Here is a 20675-nt window from a genome sequence, read left to right on the forward strand (position 1 = left end):
CAGGCGCAAGCCGTCCACAACCCGACAAAACTCCAGACAAGTGGTGTGCAATAACAAAAGCGGTGTCCTTTCACATTGCCAAAGACAGCTAATGAAAACGATGGACCCGAGATATGAGCTTCCCAGTCGCAACTATTGTGCACGAGAAGCACTGCCGCAAATGTGACGTCAGACAATCTTGCAAACCGGCTCGCTAACGTCACCCATTTAGCACCGACCAGCGATATGTGGTCAAGCAGCACATGTGACAGCACTACTGTTTATCAAAGTAAAATAAAAGAGGGGGAAATGTTTATTGAGTTGCTGCTCTGTTTCTTGTGCAACTGGTTGAGACTGTTCAGATAAGTTAACAAAAAGGAAAATCTGAAGCCGATGTTTAAAAATGTTTTTCTTAAAATGAGCACTTTATTTTGTTGTCTCTATATATAAATGCTGTCCTTTACTAGGGTTTTTCATATTTTGTTCTTTTATAAGAGAAGAAAATCTGTAATTTGATTTTCAAAAGCCATTTATAAAAATTTTGATATTGTACTTTTCGCATATACACATTTATTTCAGAAAAAGATTGGCCTATTTTATAGGCTATTTTTATTTAAGATATTTTTTTTATTTAAATGTGCACCTTAAGGAGCTTTGATTTTATAAAAGGCACTCCTGTTATACAGTGTTTATGTTTTCATTTTATTATTATACGAGTAGTTTTCAATAAAACTACTCATATTTGGCTTTGACTTTGACTGAACATTTAATTTCACAGCTCTCACTTTGCGGAAAAAATATCGAGATATATATTGTATGTCGTTATTCAACCAAAATATATCGAGATATGATATATTTGCCATGATATGGTCCATATCGCCCAGCCCTAATACCACTGTATATACATACACACATATACATAACATACACATATATACACACACACCCACACACATTCTGACGTTATAAGTCATAGAACTAGGAGCTCAGAGATGAGAGAGTGAAGTGTAAACATACCTCGGGACTCATTTCTGGGTACTTCCTCCCTTTGCTCTTCCCCAGACACTTGGCTCGACCTCCTTCCACCCGCTGACACCAGAAACCTTTGCTGTCGTCGTACCTGCACAAACATGGTAAACCTCAGGAGTCAATGCTGGGTTACAATTGCCAGGGTTTCCCCCAGTGCATTATGGTGGGTCGCCAGGCTTTACTTGCCGCCCGCCACGCTTAGCGTTGCTTGTTTATTTAAAATATTATTTTATTTTTTTTTTATTGATTTTTGTATACCGGGGAACAAGGGCGCATGCACCCCCATTTAATCGGCGCAGTGCACGCTTGTCTAGGTGCCGATTGAAACCCAAGTCACACCATCAAATGCGTCATTAATACTGTTACATTGTTCTTGTCAATAAAAATGTTATATTCAGGGATGCACCGATAATTTGTTGTCCGTTAACACAGCGAGTTCACTGTGGAGCAGCATCTGTTAAACGCTTGAAAGTCTCTTTGCGCAAAAGCGAAACTTGGCTGCATAAGGCGCAGATTATGAACTCTCCGCGACATTCACTTCACACCAGAGAACATTCTCTTTCTTTACTAACTAAAGAGATCAGCTCATCTGATGCATCCGTTATTCCCGTAATTGCAGCGTTAAAGTGTCTTCTACAAAGATTTGAGACCACAGAGTGAAACAATGAAAAGTGCGCTCTGCTCTTCAGAGTCTGTCACCACGTTTACTCAGATCTACTCGGATCACCTGCACTTTATCGCGACCGTACTCGATCCTCGTCATAAAGATCATTACTTTTATGTGGGGATAAAACACGTAGAGAAATTATCCAGTCTGCTTCGGATACGAAGAGACTGCTTGGAGACGCAGAACGCAGGAGCGACGAACGGCGCAGGAGAGGGAGAAGAGAACAGCGCAGGGGCAGTGCACTGAAGTAAAAGGGCTGTTTGTCTGCACCAGATGAGGGGGCACTACCACTTTTTAATTTATGTTGATTTATTTTACTTTTAAATGTGACCATTGCATGGCTTGTTTTAAGATTCACTGGCCAATTACATAATTAGTATTTAACTTAAGGGAAAATGATATTATTTATTTCCAGATGGATCCTGGCAAAGACTTTTCACTTTTTAGTCTTTGTAATTGTGTATTGTATGTTTTGGGTAACATCTACTACACGTCTGTCCGTCCAAGGAGTGGATCCCTCACCTGTGGTTCTGCCTAAGGTTTCTACCTTTTTTCCCTGTTACAAGGGTTTTTTCCCTGGTAGTTTTTCCTTACCCTGGTCGAAGGTCTAAGGACAGAGGATGTTACCAACCCTGTGAAGTCCTGTGAGACAAACTATGTTTTGTAAACTGTGGGCTATACAAATAAAGATTGATTGTTTTAATTTCAAGAGTGTGTCTTTTTGTAAGACTCTATATTTGGTGTAAAAGTATTGTTAATAAATGTCTTACAATAACACATAATAGTCAAAATTTTAAATTTCCTGTGAACTTTTAATTAAAAAATAAAAAATAAAAAAACCGCTGTGGGCCACCGGTGGGCTGCCCGAGAGGACCTACCACCCGGCTTAGCAGGTTTTCTGGGGGAAACCCTGAATCCCTGTAAACTTGTTCTATTTTTGAAAACAGGTTGTCTACAGGAATTACTTTGTGTGATTGTGTGTTACAAACATTAGAGCCTGGGTATAGTTGAAGACGGGAGTGACACCAAGAAACCTCTGGATCCCATCCATCACCAGTGCTGGGTTGGTCCGCAGCAGGGCGCCATCCACAATGTGCAACTAAAATAAACACAGACAAATAAACAGGGTTTTTACTTTTTACTTTAGACTTCTCCTTTTCATTCCACCCTGTGTTGTGTTTTATTGTTGTATTTGCATTGCTTTACTTTTTAAATATTATTTTCCTTTTACCGTGAAGCACTTTGAGCAGCAGTCCTATAAAAATAAATTTTGTTATAATTATTGTTACTTACGTGTACAATAAACCTGATAAAAATTTGTGACGATGATCAGCATTATAAGCTTGGTGGGCCGCCAGGCCTTACTTACATTTTTTTCAAAAGTGTTCTTTCAATAAGCTAAAAGCAGATTTCTTGCATATTTCCATGTGAAATACATTTAATAAAATAAATCTAATAATAATTATAAAAAAATAAATGAATGAATAAATAAAGCGGATCATCACAACAGCAGCCGTGGCTGCTTTTTAGTGCCAGTCCGTCCCTGGTTTCATCTGTGTTCATTCAGTCAGGCCGAGTTTCCATTACGCGTGCCAACAGCCTTTGATCTGACGTCAGATGCTACAGGACAATCGATATAAATTATATCTACTATTTGCTGATTCAGATAGTTCCATTAAATAGTGATTGTTGCGATTATTTATTGCATTTAAATGTGCCTGGAACTGTGGAAACCTGCCTGTGAGGTTTTAGTGACGTTTGCGCACGGTGCACCGCTCAGCCAAACTACCACTGCACCACCTGCGCTTCGCCGCGCACCGAGAGTAGACCCGTTAAAGAATATGGAATATATGACCTTTTAAAAAAAAAGAAGAAGGGAACACAGGTACGACCCCTCCTTGAACCACAAACTGCAGACCAAGGTAAGCCCATACCAGTACAAACACGCATTTCTCCTATGGATATCTTTATTTAATTTATTCAAAAATACCAAATAAGAAATTCATGTGCGTCATCTTTGAACGTGTAGTTGAACTTGCTCTGGAAAAGCATAATTTCCTGATTTCCAAAAAGTATTTTTGTTTATGGATTTCTCAGAGGATTATGCTTCAGCAGGGGTGTAGAAGCATGTACGTAACTGCAGCCATTTGTGCACATGGCTGTGCAAGTTAAGACCTGCCTTTCAAACTTGCTAATTATAGACACAAAAATAAGAACTGCAATAAGTTGCCCGTGCTAAAATAACATACGCCCCACATTGCATATTCATTAAGGCAAGACCGCTAAATGGATTGCGAGAGCTATTTTGCCTGTCTGAAAGGCGCTATCCTCATTGCACCCTGTTAGTAGATCAGCATCAACGCAAATCTAAGCGTAAAATCCAGTTTGCGCACGATTTAGTAAATCAGGCCCTAAGAGTGGTATTGGAACTGAAATATTCCTAATTAAATTGTGGATTGGAATCTAATAAATTTAGGCAATTGGCGCCGATACCCAACGCTGTTTCCAGTCAAATAATCATCTGGTATATGGGTGTCAAACATACCAATGGTTGCAGTATGATGAGTGTGTGTGTGTGTGTGTGTGTGTGCGTGCGTGCATGCATGTTTTACCTGATTGGGCTGGTAGTGTTGCAACCAGTGCTCCAGGTGAGAAGCATAGGCTCCAGGGTTAAGGCAGCGTCTCTGAAGGACCAGCAGGTCCTTGGATGCTGTGGGCCCTGCTGTCACCACTACATGAAAAGTGTTGTTGAGCGCTGCAGGGTCCTGGTGAGCCCTCTGATGCTGTGGTCAATAAAAGCACACTTAATTAGACACCGACTATGTACGTTGCAGCAGGGTGGAGAACATTGCAGAGTGTGTGACTATGTCTCACCTGGTACCAGGAGTAAGCCCTGTCTGATGGGTTGATGAGCACTGCCAGGATTTTGGCTCTGGGTAACAGGGCAGCAGCTCTTTTAGGAGCCACCTCAGTGTCAAAGTAGTTGGCACTCTTCTCAAACATGAAATCTGTGCTGACATTCGAAGGGAACGGGAAGAAGTCCATATACCTGAGGAGAACACGGAAAAAACAATCTCCTTTAGGTTGTGTCTTTAAAAACATCACAGAACGTATGGGTGGGCGATATGACAGTAATAGATGTGAAGGATCAGAAGGTGTCGACGATCTGCCAAGGCAGAGATATCTACAGGGCACATTCTTTCCATGGCTGTTCATGCTCGACTTAGAGAAAAGGCGATCATAGCAAACTATGGGCAGTCCACGGAGTGTAGTGGGAAGCCATGGCGGAAAACAAAATAGACTTGATCACTAAAAAGAACTCCACTTCTGTTATGTGGAACTGGTTTGGCTTTTCCCCCAAGAGAAAAGGCTCAAACAACAGTTATTGGCATAGTCTGCGCAGACAAGGTTTGCTCGTCAGATGGCAACACAACAAACCTTTTCAACCAAGTAAGGACACAGCGCTGTAAACAATATGCTGAGAGAGAAGCAGCGAGGAGAGCGGTCACACCAACAGGTCAATGTAGACTCAAACACATTACTTTAGCACAATCACATGCCCTGTTGTTTACCTTTAAAATTCAAGTAACAGTTTTAAGTTAAGCAGAACAGAGACTGACTGAACTTACATATTTGCTAAAAACCATTGTACAAACTTTTTAAAATGCTTTTTTTTTTAATGATTTTAGGGGTATGTTCTTTAATACAAATCAATCAAATGTTACAAATCATGATCATGATTTTACTGTAGAAAAATAGTATGTTTTTGCCATATTGCCCACCCCTCCAGAACTATTTAATTTAATAAATTATCGGTTTAAAAAGATTCATTTACATTAACACAGCATAGGTAGAATTGGGTGAGGACATTTTCCAGACATGCACAGAGAAGTGCATCCCTGCAAACATAAATGTATAAAATAAAAACTGTTCTATTAATGACTATGACTGAATACTGAGGACCTTATGTGGGCAGTGTTAAGAATGAGGTTGTGCAGACTCTACCAGTCAATTCCGTTGTCATAATTTGCTCCACTGAAGAACTGGATCTCCTCGAATGTGATGGGGCTGGGAAAGGAACTGGTGATTGCTGGGTGGAGGCTCAGGAATGAATGAAGGGCTGTAGTGCCTGAGAGTAAAGACAACACATTTATATAGTGGAGACAGACACATCTACAGACAAAGGTAAGACATGGACATTGGGAGATGGACAGAGCCCGATACCTGTTTTTTGTGGTCCAATGACGAGGAACTTGGGAAGCCTGTCGCAGGTCTTTTCTTTAGACCAGATATCTTTGTGTCTCTTATCATGACAGGGGTTCTGAAAACATTTCAGGCAAAAAAAACCTTTCACATAACTGATTATTTACTGAACAAAGGATTATTATCATCTACAATTATCACTGCATAGTTGCACAGGTAAAGCTTTGGACTTCTTTTTCAAAACTGAAGCCTGTTTTAAACACTTTGTGTTGAGCCACAGAAATGTGCAGAGAAAAAAAGTTCAACTTTTATTTTGTTTCGCAATGTGATTTGTTCACCTCTGTTCCTTTTCCCTTTTTTTCCTCTCAGTAAAGATGAATTCAAAATTTCTTCCTTCTTAATTATGTTGACAAATTAAATCCAAAAAGAAAATGTAATGTACAGAGCTGACAGTACTAATGAAGGTGTTGGAATGTAAACTGGTAACTGAAAGAGCTGACAGAAGGTGCGTGGTTATAAAAGAAATAACTGAAAACCTTCACAGGAGCATAACCTGAAACCTCTCTAAACTGAAAGAAACTAAGCTTTAAACTACAAAGACAGTCAAGTTCTAGAAAAAAGCCACTGTTGGGAACTAGTACTGAATTAAAGATCTTGTTATTGATTCAAATGTGAACTGGGCACAGCCCTTTCCCTGAGATATTATGTTCATTCATGATAATGTGCATCTCTAGCTGTTGCAGATGGATGCTTTCTACTTAATAAAATCGGAGAGTCTTTGAAAACATAATCAACAAACAAACCTGCCAGAGTGGGTCTCTTTCCTCAGGAAAGATCTGGAAGTATTTTTCAGCAAGCTGGACAGGGGGCAACGTCTGCAGCTGGAGGTTAGTCCAACACTGGACAAACTTCACCAAAGACTCAAATGTGTAGAGACCCAGCCTGTCATTGCCATAATTAGACAGGTGGGTCATGAAGATACTGATCTGAAATCAGAGTAAACAACAAGTTTAAAATCCACTGGAACTACTGTTCAGACCAACAGCTCCAACTGAGAAATGACATAGACCATGGTATCATGCAGAACATAGAAAAACACTAGCTGTGATGTTCCATGAATAGCATTTAGAAGCAGGTTTTAAACATTTCATAAAAAAATGTAAACACAACATGATAATGTAAACAATTTCCAAGCAGATGTTGGTGTTTATTCTCCTCCTGGCTTTCCTGGATTTCAATGGGCCAGGCTGTATTACATTTTCATCAGAACTAGGAGTCGCATCACCCCTGAGTTCACCACGGTCCAGTTGAGAAGTCGGAAAAAAACCCATGGACCATTTTCTTTGCTTTTTTCTAAAAGTTGCCCGTAAAAAACGGCACAGATTCAGGAAATATCTCCACAGGCTGTAGTGCACATGACAGCACTGTAAGTGGCACTGTAACATTCACCAGAAACATAGAATAAGACATTAACATTACAGATATACCAGCAGAATTAAATGAGCCAGGGGAAGAAAGGGAAATAATGTCTGTTGGTTTACGTTCAGTGCTTGTGTCTGCAATATTTGTGGGCCTCATACTTGGTTTTTAGAAGTGACTGTATCTCAGCTGAGTTACAGTCAAACGGTCGTTTCCTTGACTGGCTAACCGTTTTCAAAGCTGTGCTATGAATGGCCTGGTCCAGCAAGGAGCCGTCGAAGCTCGTCTTTGGTGGTGGGGCTGTTCAGTGCTACACAGTTATGTTTTCTGTTAGGAGCTGACCTGGGACCACGGGGTTGAATGCTCAGGAGGAGTTTGGCTCTAACCATGAGGTGATCAATCCAACACTCAGCGCAGTGTGTGAAACGGGTGGTGAAGCCAGCCTGTCTTTTTGATAATCACATAGTCAAGGAGATGACAATGTTTTGAGCGTCGGTGCTACCGGGTGGTCTTAATTCTTGTCTTCATCTGGAAGATGACGTTAGTGATGACCAGCTGGTGTTTTGCACAGAGGGAGAGGAGCTGGAGCCCATTATTATTAATTGTTCCCCATACCGTGCTAGCCAATGACCAGATTGGCCAATTGAACATCGCAGAAGTTTTTTGTAGTGTGGCATCAAGAGCTCTGTAGAAATCCCCTTCGGTGTTGTACTTGGCATCAAGAGGCGGTGCATAAGCACAGACGAATGTAGCAAAGCGCATTTGGCAGGGGAATGCACCATGTTATCAGTCTTTTGTTGAGGTTGATGGGGGATTCCAGTATGCACTGCACTGGCGAGGCCAACTCGGCGAGTGCCTTCAGTAACCACTTTCCAAAAGAACCCTGCACCAACCTCTGTCAGGGAGTCGTTTCCATGTATTCTGGTCTCACTGAGAGCTGCAATGTCGATGTTATATCTTGCGAGCTCGAGGGCCACTAGTGCTGTCCTGCGGTGGGGCCTGTCAGGAGTTTCATCCAGATCTAACATTCAACATGTGCAGATATTCCACAAAGCAATGCATAGTCTCTTTCTCATTAATGGTAGTGCAGGGGATTCGAGTAAATGTCATGGGGAGTTCATAATCTGTGCCGTATGCAGCCAAGTTTCGCTTTTGCTCAAATAGACTTTCCAGCATTTAATAGGTGCCGTTTTCCATTTTATTGGTGTTCAAAACTGATCTTGGACAGACTAAGCGGGAATAGACTTGCGTGTGATGGCGAAGGTTTTTGCATGCGGCATCACAACGTCCTCTTTCTGTCGTGTCGTTTCTGTGTTAAAAGCCTTTTGGCCTAAAACCAGAATTGCCTATTTTGGCCTGTGCCCATCGCCACAGAGCTTTGGGGGGCAGCTTGCGTATAGGAAAAGGATTATGGTGAGTGTGTGGGTGCACAGTCCTCACTCCAACCATCTTCACTTCTACCAGGTGAACCTCCAGTGGATAAGGGGACTCATGACGACCTTCGTCTGGTAGGATATGCAGGGGGCTGCTAGTGGTGAGGTCTGTCGACTCCGCCACTGTGCCCAGGGGTTTACTCCCCTAGTCACTGTAACAATTTCTTGGGAAGCTCATCCGCATAACTTCAAGTTTCTTGCTGATTAACACAAAAATAGCAGCAGCAGCAACATGAATAATAAAATTCATACATACAGTCCAATAATATGTTTGTGACTGCATATGTGCTCATGTTTGTGTGTCGGCACTGGGAGGAGTTTTCTTACAGGGTTGAGGAGGACAGTGAGGAACAGTTCTCCTCCTCTGATGCTCTTGTCCAGCTCCTTTGAGCCTCCGGGATATTCATGATAGAAAATTGTGTGGGTGAACAGACCACATGTCTGCCTGGGTAGCACCTGAAACACAAACATATGCATCAGTTTTATGGACTATATTTATCTACGTTGTTCATCTCTTAGTCTCTCTTGTACACATTTTTACATGTCACATTAAGATTAGATTGGACTTTATTGATCCCACACTGGGGAAATTAACTTGTTACAACAGCAGGGATGGGAGCAGACATTACTACACTATGATAAAATGCAAAAAATAAAAAAGTACAATAACAATACTATAAGTGAACATTTACTGTATCACCGAAATGTACTCAGCTCAGTGGTCCTTTAAAGAGGCGCTCCTCTCTGCATGTGAGATTAGCCCATTTGTCCGTCTCTATTTGGTTTCACCAGAAAGATTAACAAAATGGAGAAAAATGTCTCCATTTGTGTTGTTCCCTTCATTTCTCAGACACATTGTTACAGGTTACTCTGCAAAACTTGTTGTGTAGATATTTCACTGACAACACCTAAGCCATCTTACTGTGTAAAGCTGCAGTGTATTATAACTTCCACTTCTATTTCTAAAAATGAGATAATGCACTTACAGATTCACCATCATCACCAAAATATAATGCTTTCCTCTTATGCCATAGCCTACCTACCCTCACACACTAACAGACAAGAGGAGCCGAAAATGTGAATTCTGGACTTTAATTGTTTATCCATGGGGACCATGGCATCACCATTGGAATGCTCATATTGATGAAACACAGGAGCCTGACCTTGATCCCATTATGGATGAAGCCACGGCGGTATCTGGCTGGCCTCAGATGGGGGTATTCCTCTGTGCTGGTCACCTTAATGCCCCACACGGATTTCCAAGCCTCGTAGAGCTGGCTGTGAACCGGGTAAACACCAGAATGGTGTGGAGCCACTGCATAGCCCATATCTGTGGGGATACCATGCTCCTGGAGAGAGGGAGATGTGGAGTGAGGACACAGTGTGAGCAAATGAGGAAGAGGAACATGGTAGGAATAGGGTTGCAAATTTCCATGCATTTTCAAAATGGAAAAGCTTCCATGAGAATCAACAGGAATAGGCTGAACATTTTCAAACTAAATAACATATTGCAGCACAGTCTTGGCTAAAACAATCACATTTGATGCAAATACAGATGAATATCAATGCTATTCCTCAATCACTGGGTGAATGGGTATGAGTCGAATATAATTAGAAAAAGAACATTACATTATTAATATTATTATCATCGAGTGCTGTAATTACTGTTGGAATGTGTATTTATTTATATATATATTTTTAAATACATGTTAAAACGTGGCAACATCCTCTGCCTATCCACGTGTGAAAAACAAAATGCTTTGGTCACGTACGGCTCTCGCAGAACAATCTCACGTTCAGTCAGAAATGGCTGACTGTGATAAAACACCCACAGGTCACCACTTTTTGTCAGGAAAATAACTTAGCATTCATGTTTTTGTTGACCAATTAAAGAATTAAGCATCGATATAGTTCTGAATCTGCGTCATGCATTTTCTATCATTTTGCATGCATCTCTGCTAATGACAAGACAAAATGTTTATATTTGTATGACACCGTTTTCTTTGAATTGTTTTTTTCTGTGTGTGAGCTCGTGTCTATTTAAGATTAATGTACGTCCAACAATAAAATACGCATGGCCGTTATTTAGAAATATAAACAGCCACATAAAATATAAACTCTGTGCCCAATGGCACGTCACTCAGCATCTTCAGCTCTTCCACCAGTCTTTTAGAGGGGGAGGTTGAGGTAGTAGAGCTGCTCAATAGCAAAGCTACTCCTTTAAGCTCAACATGCTATAGATGCTGCAGCGGTGATGAAATTTACCCGGCATTACTTTCACTAGTTCAACACCATTGAATATTCAAATAGCGTTTCTCTGGAAATGCCTATCCGTAGTGCAACCAATACAGGCAGAAATTGTAAACCCTCCATGTGTGCAGTACATCAGTGCTTACCTGAGCAAAGACCTTGTTGAGCCTCATCTGCTCAGCCAAGACACTGACATTATGAAAGAGGTGAGGCTGCATGTGGCTCCACATGTGGGGGAACCACCAGAAGTCCATCCTGTGTTGTAGCAGCATGTCGTCCCCCCGATCCTCCTCATCAGTACCTGAATAAGCACAGACAGAAAAATTCATGGTTAAAACTCAATACCTGTATCCTAATCCATTAACTCTGATTAACTTCTATTTTGTTAAAAATGAGCTGCACAACATGAAGGATATCACTTTAGTGTGAAAATTGTTTAAACAAACAAATCATGTAGTGTTCAAACCAGAGCTCTAAAAACATTTCTGATTTCTTATATTTGTAATTTTTTATACTTCACGTACAAGTAGTATTCACAAATCTATAATTAATTCAGTGCAAAACAGGATACTTAAATTACAAGTATAATACATAAGAAAAAATGTTGTGGTAGACAAAGACATTCAAAGACATAAGCATTTAGAAAACACTGATCTTTTTCACAATCTTCATCTCACAATTAATTACTCATGAAAATAACGGACAGATGAATCAATGTTGAGCATAATCATTAACTTCATGCATCCGTAGACTACTGCATATTATTTTCATCAACAATTAACCTTTTCCCACTGAAGGACAAAGGTCAAATGCTTTATATTGTAACAAGTAGGGAGGATGGAAGATGAAAGGAGTGGTCAATCAGATTTTTCACCAGAGCAGGATGTAAAGGGAGGAGGGAACTGATAAATAGGTCACACCTGAGAGCTGAGGAGGAGGAGGGAACAAACAAATGCAGCTGGCAGGTGGAATGAAAGCAGGAGAATGAGTGCTGACCAATTAAGAAGATTCTGAAGTTTTATGGACAAGAAAAGTCAAATGAAAGACTGGTGTGTAACTAAAAAAGAGAGGAATAAGCTGATACTGGGAGCAGGAGACCGTGAGGATCTTCAAAAACCTGCTTGGATACAGTGACTGACGTCTCAGTTGGACAACACCTACCAAGGGCAGATAAGTCCAAGCTTTCTGGAACTGTCCTAGTTTCTCCTGGCTTCCAACCCAAGCTACAGATTTTCCACCTCCTCTCTCCCGCTATCTCTCTCGCTCACAGACACAGACAAACAGACAGACACACTGACAGACACACACTGCAATCTCAGTGTGACTAAACTGAAAGCTTAGATCCAACAAAGTGTACAACTTATAAAGTTGAGCAGACAGAAAATGCACTTTAAACAACTGCACTGAAATAATTTTTTTTTTTTTTTTTTTTAAAGAAGAAAAACAGTTGAATGTAAAAAGTAAAAAAGGAAACCTGGAAGCTAAAGGAAATTAGAAGCTAAACGCTAAAGGAAATTAGATGCAGAAAGCTGGAGGAAATTGCAGAATGAATGCAAAAACAATACAAATGCTGGAACAAGGTTCAAAATTGCACTATTCCTCTTATTATTCTACTTATCTTTAGCCATCTCTCTAAACAGCACACTCAGGAAGTATCTTTAACTTTCTGTTTTACCATATTTCACACATCCCATAATATTCTCAATTATTTCCCATTATGATTCATTCATAGGCATCCAAATAGAACCAAGTGGAATGAATATATCCCTATTATTCAATTATCTCTCTTTACGTACTACACTTAATACTGACTTAATAAAAGAAACCTGTCGACTTCATTCCTTACGATCCAGTGGTTTTATTGAAGCAGAATATATCACTGTACTATTTTCAGCAAAGGGCAATACCAAGCAAGTTTCTTTGATTTGGTTCAGTTCAACTTGTTGCTCATTGATAAAAGCAGACTGACAGATAATTTCTTTAAAATTCATGTATCGACATCTACATTAGGGCTGGGCGATTATGGCAAAAATAATAATCACGATTATTTTGATTGATATTGAAATCACGATTAATAAACACGATTATTCATTGATTTCAAAACTTGAGTATTTATTGAACCAACAAAACTCAAATTTAAATATAACTTAAAAGAACAGTCAGAAATAAATTAGTAACACAAACAAGTAAAATAATAATAGTAAATTAAAATAATGATAGCAATAAAAACAATACATCACTAATAACACGGGACCAAATCAAAATGCTCTTCTGTTTCAAAAAACAAAACAATGCTATACTCCCTCAGCACATCCTTTGCTTCTTCAGCACAACATTTATCATACAAGGCTGGCAGAGCAACTGCTGAAATGTGACAGCAACACGTGACGCTTGTCCAAAGTCTTAACAGGCGTCTTGAATCCTGGGTTGCTTACGGTACTGATGCCTACATGTCCTTTGCTACCATATTTTTTTAATTAACGTCACAGCCTCCACTATCTCTTGATGTCTGTGGGATGTGGTAGGATATTATGGGACACATCATAAAGAGTGTCCTTAATAGAGGACTGTGTTGCGGTGGCGCTGGCTGACGAGCTTTATCGCGTGGTCATAGACCACTTCATGGCTGAACTTTAAGGGATTGAAATGAAGTTGGTCGTGTTGCCTTCAGGAGCAGACATGACAGCGCGAGAAACTTTGAAAAAAATTTAGTTTGCTCAATGTCCGTCACATTGAAGCCAAAATGTTTCCAGATAACTCATATTTTCCTACCTTTGTTACCTTTCTGCCATGTTTTCAATCGCTCGCTCCTCATATTATTGATACACACAAGTCACATGCTTGCTGTAGCTGCACTTAACACTGGTGCATTCAAGGTGTCTTTATAGCATAGGAATTTACATACACATCGAAATCACAATTAAAATTCGATTAATTGCCCAGCCCTAATCTACATTAAACTGTAACTGTGACTTAAACTTTACAATAACATCTATCATTTAGCTGCTCTACACTCTTCTTTCATCATCATCATCATCATTTCTCACATGATTAATGATTTCCAGTCCTTTCTAAAGTTGTGGATTTAAACAGTCCTTGATTTGAAACGTGAAAGAGGCTATGATCAGAACCCTCTTTAGATCATATGTTTTATATATTGTGGTTCAAAGCTCTCTCCTCTGAGTTGGTGTTTGTATGTGGATGTGGAGAGGAAGACCTGGCTTGACGTGAGTGGAAGAAGTCTTGGGGCCCTAGGCTATGAATATGAATGTTCCGCGCTCTAGCAAAAGCTCCATGCGGAGTAGTCAAATTCAGCAACTTGAAAATGAAAAAGCCTTGGCGTTACAGTGGCAGCCATCAGAGGTAATACTGTTTTTTTTTATCCACATGGTAATACTGTATATGTTATGCAATTCTATTTATCATTCAAATAAACAGTGTGTCCTAGTATTATAAAAAGATGAACTTTTAGTCTGCAGACGAGGATAAACCAGAAAGTTTGGCTGGAGCAAAACACTCAAATGGGAATTTTACAATTATATGAGTTATCATGACATAAAACCAACAATCGTAGCCTAAACTATACAAGTATAAAAAAGTCCAACCCATCTGTGCTAAAAGAGAGAAAAAAAGATTGAGAATCAAATCATGGCCTTAAAATTTAAAATCAAATCGATGATTGACGAGAATTGACAACCCTAATCAACCAACAAGTCATTTGTAACAATAATAACAGCATTAACACACAGACTCCTTTCTCTGTGCACCCATCACTTGTCTTAATCGATGGACATACACACAAACACAGAATTATTTTTTTCTTGCAAAGATAAATTACATCCATGTGTACTTGGATACAATCGGTCAATGTGGGATACGATCACAACTAGTCATGGGACGGATCAAGGAAGTATGGGATCTCTCAGATTGGATGTTCAACCAGATGTGAACAAGGTCCCAGACCACAAACACAAGAGCTGTTTTTCAATTCTCATGTTAGCACTTGATTGATTTCCTGTACTTGGATAGTGCACATTTCAATTAATATTTTAAAATTATTTATTTTTTTAAACGCTCAACACAGTGTGTAATTTCTGCTGGTAGTATTATATTTTCATAACAATAACAAAAAAACTTTTGTTCATACATACATACATACATACATACCTGTGTGATAAAACTTCCCAGAAAATCCCAAGTTGAAAGTGAAGTTAGGGACCAGTGCTCCGAGTTTGCTTTGAGTGTTGAGTAACGCCTGTGGAAAGACAAAGAAAAATATGTCCTTTAATAACAGTTGGATTATTATTTATAATTTCTGCTGATGGTCAAAATGACAGATATATACACACAGATATATATACACATACATATATACACATACATACATATTAGGAATGCAACGGTGTTCGGTATTTTACCAGTTTAACAGTTCGGTACACCCTGTTCAGTTCAATACACAACAGCAAACAACGGTATTTCGGAACGTTACAGTCCGTCAAAATGTATTAAAATACACAACAAGTGATGCGTGATTAGATCCACTCGGGAGCAGAGACATGAGCAGAGCAGCGCAGCTGCCTTCAGCGTCAATCAGCGTGAGTGACAGCAAACTTGTCATGGCGGGATCTACGCAGAATCCTGGTCGCCCCGGCTCCGGATGTCACGGTAGCAACAGACACCACACATTGCCGCTGCTCACAGTTAACTAAAGACATCAGCTCATCTGATTAATCTGTTATTTCCTTAATTACAGCTAAACTAAGGCATATTCTACAAAAATATTGAGACCACGGAGTGAAAACAATGAAAAGTGCACTGTTAAGAATAGGGATGCACCGATTAATCGGCCAGTGACCGGAATCGGCCGATCTTCACGTGATCGGCCAAAATCGGTGACTGGCCGATCAGTCAGAATATTCCGATTTTAATAAGCCGATCAAAATGCACCTGCATCGCGCAGCATCAGCAACACACATGCACGTGGCTACACGCACATGTAGTAGAGTGTAGGGCTGGGCGGTATACCGGTTCACACTGAATACCATTTTTTTTCCCCTTATGATATACATTTTTAATATACGGCCATACCAGTGTATTTGATTACACAACATCCGCGCAGCCACGGCGCTGCACGCTCTGCATGTGAACGTTTCATTCATGTTTATATATTTGTTTCAATCACTGAACGAAGCCTGTCATATTTAAGACAAGAGTCAGGACCTTAAATCACTTTCACAAAACTTTTGATCAGCATTTGTTTGTTTGTCATTTAAACCTGTGTGCGCAGAGAGGCATTGTTGGCACGGGGCGGGAGAGGGAGAGAGCAAGCGCGAGAGAGAGAGAGAGTGAGGTCATTTACTTATTTGTGTGTAGGTACTTTGTTGTGAAATATGTTTAAACTTAAATAAACTACACATACAGGTAGTGATTTGTTTTTGTATTTTTAGTTGGTTAGTTCGTTCCATAACACTGCACTTTTAAGATGTGTGTGAATATTCCACAGCATTATTTAGTTCTATTTTATAGTGGTAATCTGTTCAAAAAGTTACCACTGTTCCAAGGTAGCATGTTCAAATGTATCATGACAATTGTTTTTGTATTTTTATATATACTTCTATTTTATAGTGATTCGTTTTTGTATTTTTAGTTGGATATTGGATGTTAACTGATTGTATTTCTGTTAAAATGTTCTATTAAAGAGAAAAGATGCAAACATTTCTTGTTCATGCATTCCCCCAGCTGCTTCCCAAAGTACATATTTTCTGTAATCAGAGTTCTGTAATGTTCTGCGTCTGCGGTAACGTACCCATTTTGAGTTACTTGCCCTTACTTCATGAGTCACCATAATGGTCCTTCAAAAAGCCTCAGAATGCCCAATTTGTATCTAAAATTTTCAAATGCTCCACTCCGCAACACCACGCCTCCGCTCGGTCGCGTCGGTTAGAAACTAGGACTGGGCGGTATGACCAAAAATGTATATCACAGTACTTTTCAAATATATAGACATTAATGAAACGCTCACTCACGGATGTTGTGTAATCAAATACACCGGTATGGCGGTATATTAAAAATTCATATAACGAAAATAAAAAACTGTATTCGGTGTGAACCGGTATACCGCCCAGCCCTACTAGAAACACCCCTGACACCCTTACAACACATGCGCCAAGATGTCCTAGATTAGTCGGGTCCGTGGTGGTCAAGGCCCAGAGGAGCCGATGCTCAAACGATCGTGCAGCCCTACTTTAAGTATAAAGGTTTATACTTCAATGTTGTGTGCAGCAAGGCTCACTCACCTCCACGTCTGGCACCTTCATACGGGTTCCCTCCTTACCGACAAATATGTCATCCACGTCCACGAGGATGTGGCGGTCCAAGGACAAACACAGTCTCTTCCCTGTCAGATATGCGATGGCGTCTACAAACACCAGCTTGTGAAGCCAGTAGTTGAGATTGTTTCCAAAGAGAACTCTTTGAATTCCATCGTAGAGTCCCAAGTCCTGGACCACTGTGGCATGGAGGGCCCGCAGGTGAGTGGGTCCAAAGTGTGCCAGTGCCTCAGAGGATTTGGTGCTGGCCAGGAGCACTGGTTCATAACTAGAGTGGTTGGACTGAAAAATGGTCCAGTCGTCTCCTGGTAAAGGGCCCTGCTCCACCTGGTTGGGCTTGGTTATGTAGAGTAGGGGAGCACTGGGGTTGATGCGGTAGTCCCTGAGTCCCAGGTGCGAGTGTAGAAATAGGGGAAACCCTTTGAGCTGTGCACTGAGAAGGGAGTTTTCATTCGCTTTGAAGAAGCCAATGACACCAACTCCATATTCTGAACAGTATTTATCCAGCAAGTCACGGTTCCATGCATCCAGATTGACATATTTTAAAACATTTTCATAGATGATTAGTGTGTAGCGTCCACGGTTATGCTCCGTCAGTGTGGGCAAATCACCTTTACCAGGAGCGATCTGTGTCCGATAGTGGAAGCGGCTGGACTCTAATATGGCTACAATCTCCTGGCCCAGCTGGGAGTAGATGCTCTCCACAAACACCAGTACGACAGGCTCTGTCCTAGAATTGTCCACTGCTTTCGCCTGTCGTAGTCGGCCTTGGTGCAACGGAAGGAAAAGTGGTGCCCTCTGTACACCTGCCCCTCCCCCAGTGGCCCCGGTACTAGCTCCTGGCGGCATCCCCCCTCCTCCACCACAGTCACTAAAGGGCAAAGGGGGAGCCTCCTTGATTTTGGGGCTGTTGGAGACATAGTATGCTAGGAAGGCCATGGACAGTAAGCAGAAGATGATTAGTGCCAGAATGAGGCGGTGAAGCTCCAGCTGGCGGACACCTCGCATTAGTTTCCACACACCCAAGCCTGCACCGACCATGGTGTTGGAGAGGGGAGGTGGAACTAAACAGCAAGCAGCAGTGGGAAACGGGCAGTGTGGTGTGGTAAAGGTGAGAGGAGGGGGGAGTGTAAGAGGGTAATTGAGCTATAGATACTGGCACTAAGCTGTGCTGAGGAATAGCCATTTACTCTAGGTCACCATGGCCATTCTACACTTCTAGTTCTGCTAGAGCAGAAAACTCTCAGGTGACTAAATAGAAGCAAAGAAAATATGCTTAGTGGATGGATGGAATGTAATCTATTAGGAGAATCAACAGGGAGAAAGGTAAGTTAGTTGAAAAAAGCTAATTTATGTCTGAGAACCAGTAAGGTCAAAATTATCTGGTCCAAATTTCAGCCTGGGACATTTGTGGCTGGGTCAGTGCTCTCTCTCAAGCAGCTGAGCCAGGGACTCTAGATGTGGATATGCCCCTGTGTAGAGTAATTTGAAGCTTGGGTAGTGTCTCAGCAGTGGGGATGTCTTTGCTGGTAGTCTCTGCATCGGGGTTGAACCCCTCTGGCCACCTACCCTGGACATCCCAGAAAGACACCTGGAGGATGAAAGAAGAAAAAGACAAGGTGAAGGGGATGTGGAAAAATAAAAGGGTAATAACTTCCATTTGTAGAAAATGTCATCAAAATCTGTCTTTAACTTCATGAGTTCTGCTAAAAAAAAAGCAAATCCTCTGTAGCAGAGGTAATGACAGTAAAGAGAGATAAGAAGTATAAGATGAGAGGATGGGTATGACTGGTCTACAGGTCAGGAGTTGAACCAGGGATCTGCTGCAGCAGCTCATGGTATGCACTTTAATCAATCACGTCTTCCACAAACTGTTCAAACATTAAAACACAAAGGACAAACGGAGGCATGTGGTAGTATCGTCAGACTGAGCGAGACTTGTGCAAATCAAAAATGGCGGCACGCATCTAACGGAAACAACTAAACATCGCCAACCAATCTCTAACTAAGAGAAAATAACACTTCTCAATCGTATTTCCTTCTACTTGGGAAGAGGACAAACGAGGGAGACTAGAGTATCTGGAGGATTATATCGACGAGTATTTTCAGCGAGTCGTCATGGGGAAACCTAACAAACTTGATAGGCTCAGTAAGGCAGGAACAACACAGAACTGGCAATCAACAGAAACACTTAAATAACACATGAAAGACTATGGTCTGTGATGCTTGGCTCTCTTGTCATCCAGCCATCAAATAATACACCTTATTACCTATCCACAACTCCACTTGTGTTGTTGCCAGTCTTCAGAGAAGATGCAAAGACGAGAAACACTTACAATTGGCCTCCTAAAATACTCTTTCTTATGATTGGATTCACCTGTGTATGGAGGTCAAGGGTCACTGCAGTTACCAAAGCAATTTTGATGTCCAATAATTAATGCTAAAGGTATTGAAATCAATAAAATAAAAAGGGTGCCTGAATTTATGCAAAAATTTACGTTTTAATATTTCTTACCCACTTTCACTTTTATTTCACTTATCAAATATCACTGTGTTTGTCTCCCACATGATATATTTAACTGAAATTTCTTATCCAAACAACCGATCTTGAAAGAGAAATCATGAAAATTTACAGGGGTGCCCAAACTTTTGCATACCACTGTAATTAAAAACACTAGAGGGTCTCAAACTCAATTTGCCTGGGGGCCGCATGAGTTAGAGTCTGGGTGAGGCTGGGCCGCATTCACCCACCCACCCAAAAAAATAAATATTTCAAGTAAATGCGGAGCATGCAGAGCTTTTGAAAATTTGAGGTCAAAATGGGGCATTCTGAGGCTTTTTAAAAGACCATTATGGTGACTCATGAAGTAAGTGGAGAAAAATAGGAAAAAACAAAATTAATTATGCAAATTTTAATCGAATGTTGTTGTTATGACTGTGACTGTGTGTACTTACAAAACTAAAGTCAAGGCATTGCAATTCTAGAGGGTGCCCCTCATCTGGTGCGGGCCTTTTTTTTCTCTGCACCGTCCCTGCTGACTCGGCTGACTCTGCTCTTCTCTCTCCTGCATTGTGCGCAGCTCCAAGCGGCTCTCGTTTCCAACGCTGAATGGATGATTTCTCTACGTTCAGTTTTATCCACACATCCATATATGACATATACATAATGATCTTTATGACGAGGGTCGAGTACAGTCGCGATGAAATACAGATCAGAGTAGATCATAGAAAACTGTTGACAGATTCTCAAGAGCGCACTTTTCATTGTTTTCACTCCGCGATCTCAATCTTTGTGTGGAAGCGCTGTAATTAAGGTAATAACAGATGCATCAGGTGAGCTGATCTCTTTATTTAACTGCTCGAAGA

At 40.8% G+C, this 20675-nt stretch overlaps 1 protein-coding gene across 1 annotated transcript in view; it reads right to left on the reverse strand.

Moving 5' to 3' along the window:
- The window catches only part of LOC310934444 (bifunctional heparan sulfate N-deacetylase/N-sulfotransferase 2-like), a gene marked incomplete at its 5' end in the record, with an annotated part of 22914 nt that extends 4564 nt beyond the window's left edge, over positions 1-18350 (reverse strand). The window contains 12 exons of the mRNA XM_083898172.1: positions 997-1099; positions 2665-2774; positions 4288-4458; positions 4550-4724; positions 5681-5804; positions 5900-5996; positions 6682-6864; positions 9058-9186; positions 9894-10079; positions 11127-11281; positions 15148-15235; positions 17277-18350. Coding sequence (XP_083754298.1) covers positions 997-1099; positions 2665-2774; positions 4288-4458; positions 4550-4724; positions 5681-5804; positions 5900-5996; positions 6682-6864; positions 9058-9186; positions 9894-10079; positions 11127-11281; positions 15148-15235; positions 17277-18350 — 2595 coding nt within the window. The remainder of the gene's footprint in view (positions 1-996; positions 1100-2664; positions 2775-4287; positions 4459-4549; positions 4725-5680; positions 5805-5899; positions 5997-6681; positions 6865-9057; positions 9187-9893; positions 10080-11126; positions 11282-15147; positions 15236-17276) is intronic.
- Between the last annotated feature and the right edge of the window lie 2325 nt (positions 18351-20675).

Source organism: Microchirus variegatus (genome assembly GCF_963457635.1).
Source record: "Microchirus variegatus genome assembly, chromosome: 11".
Classification (NCBI taxonomy): Eukaryota; Metazoa; Chordata; class Actinopteri; order Pleuronectiformes; family Soleidae; genus Microchirus; species Microchirus variegatus.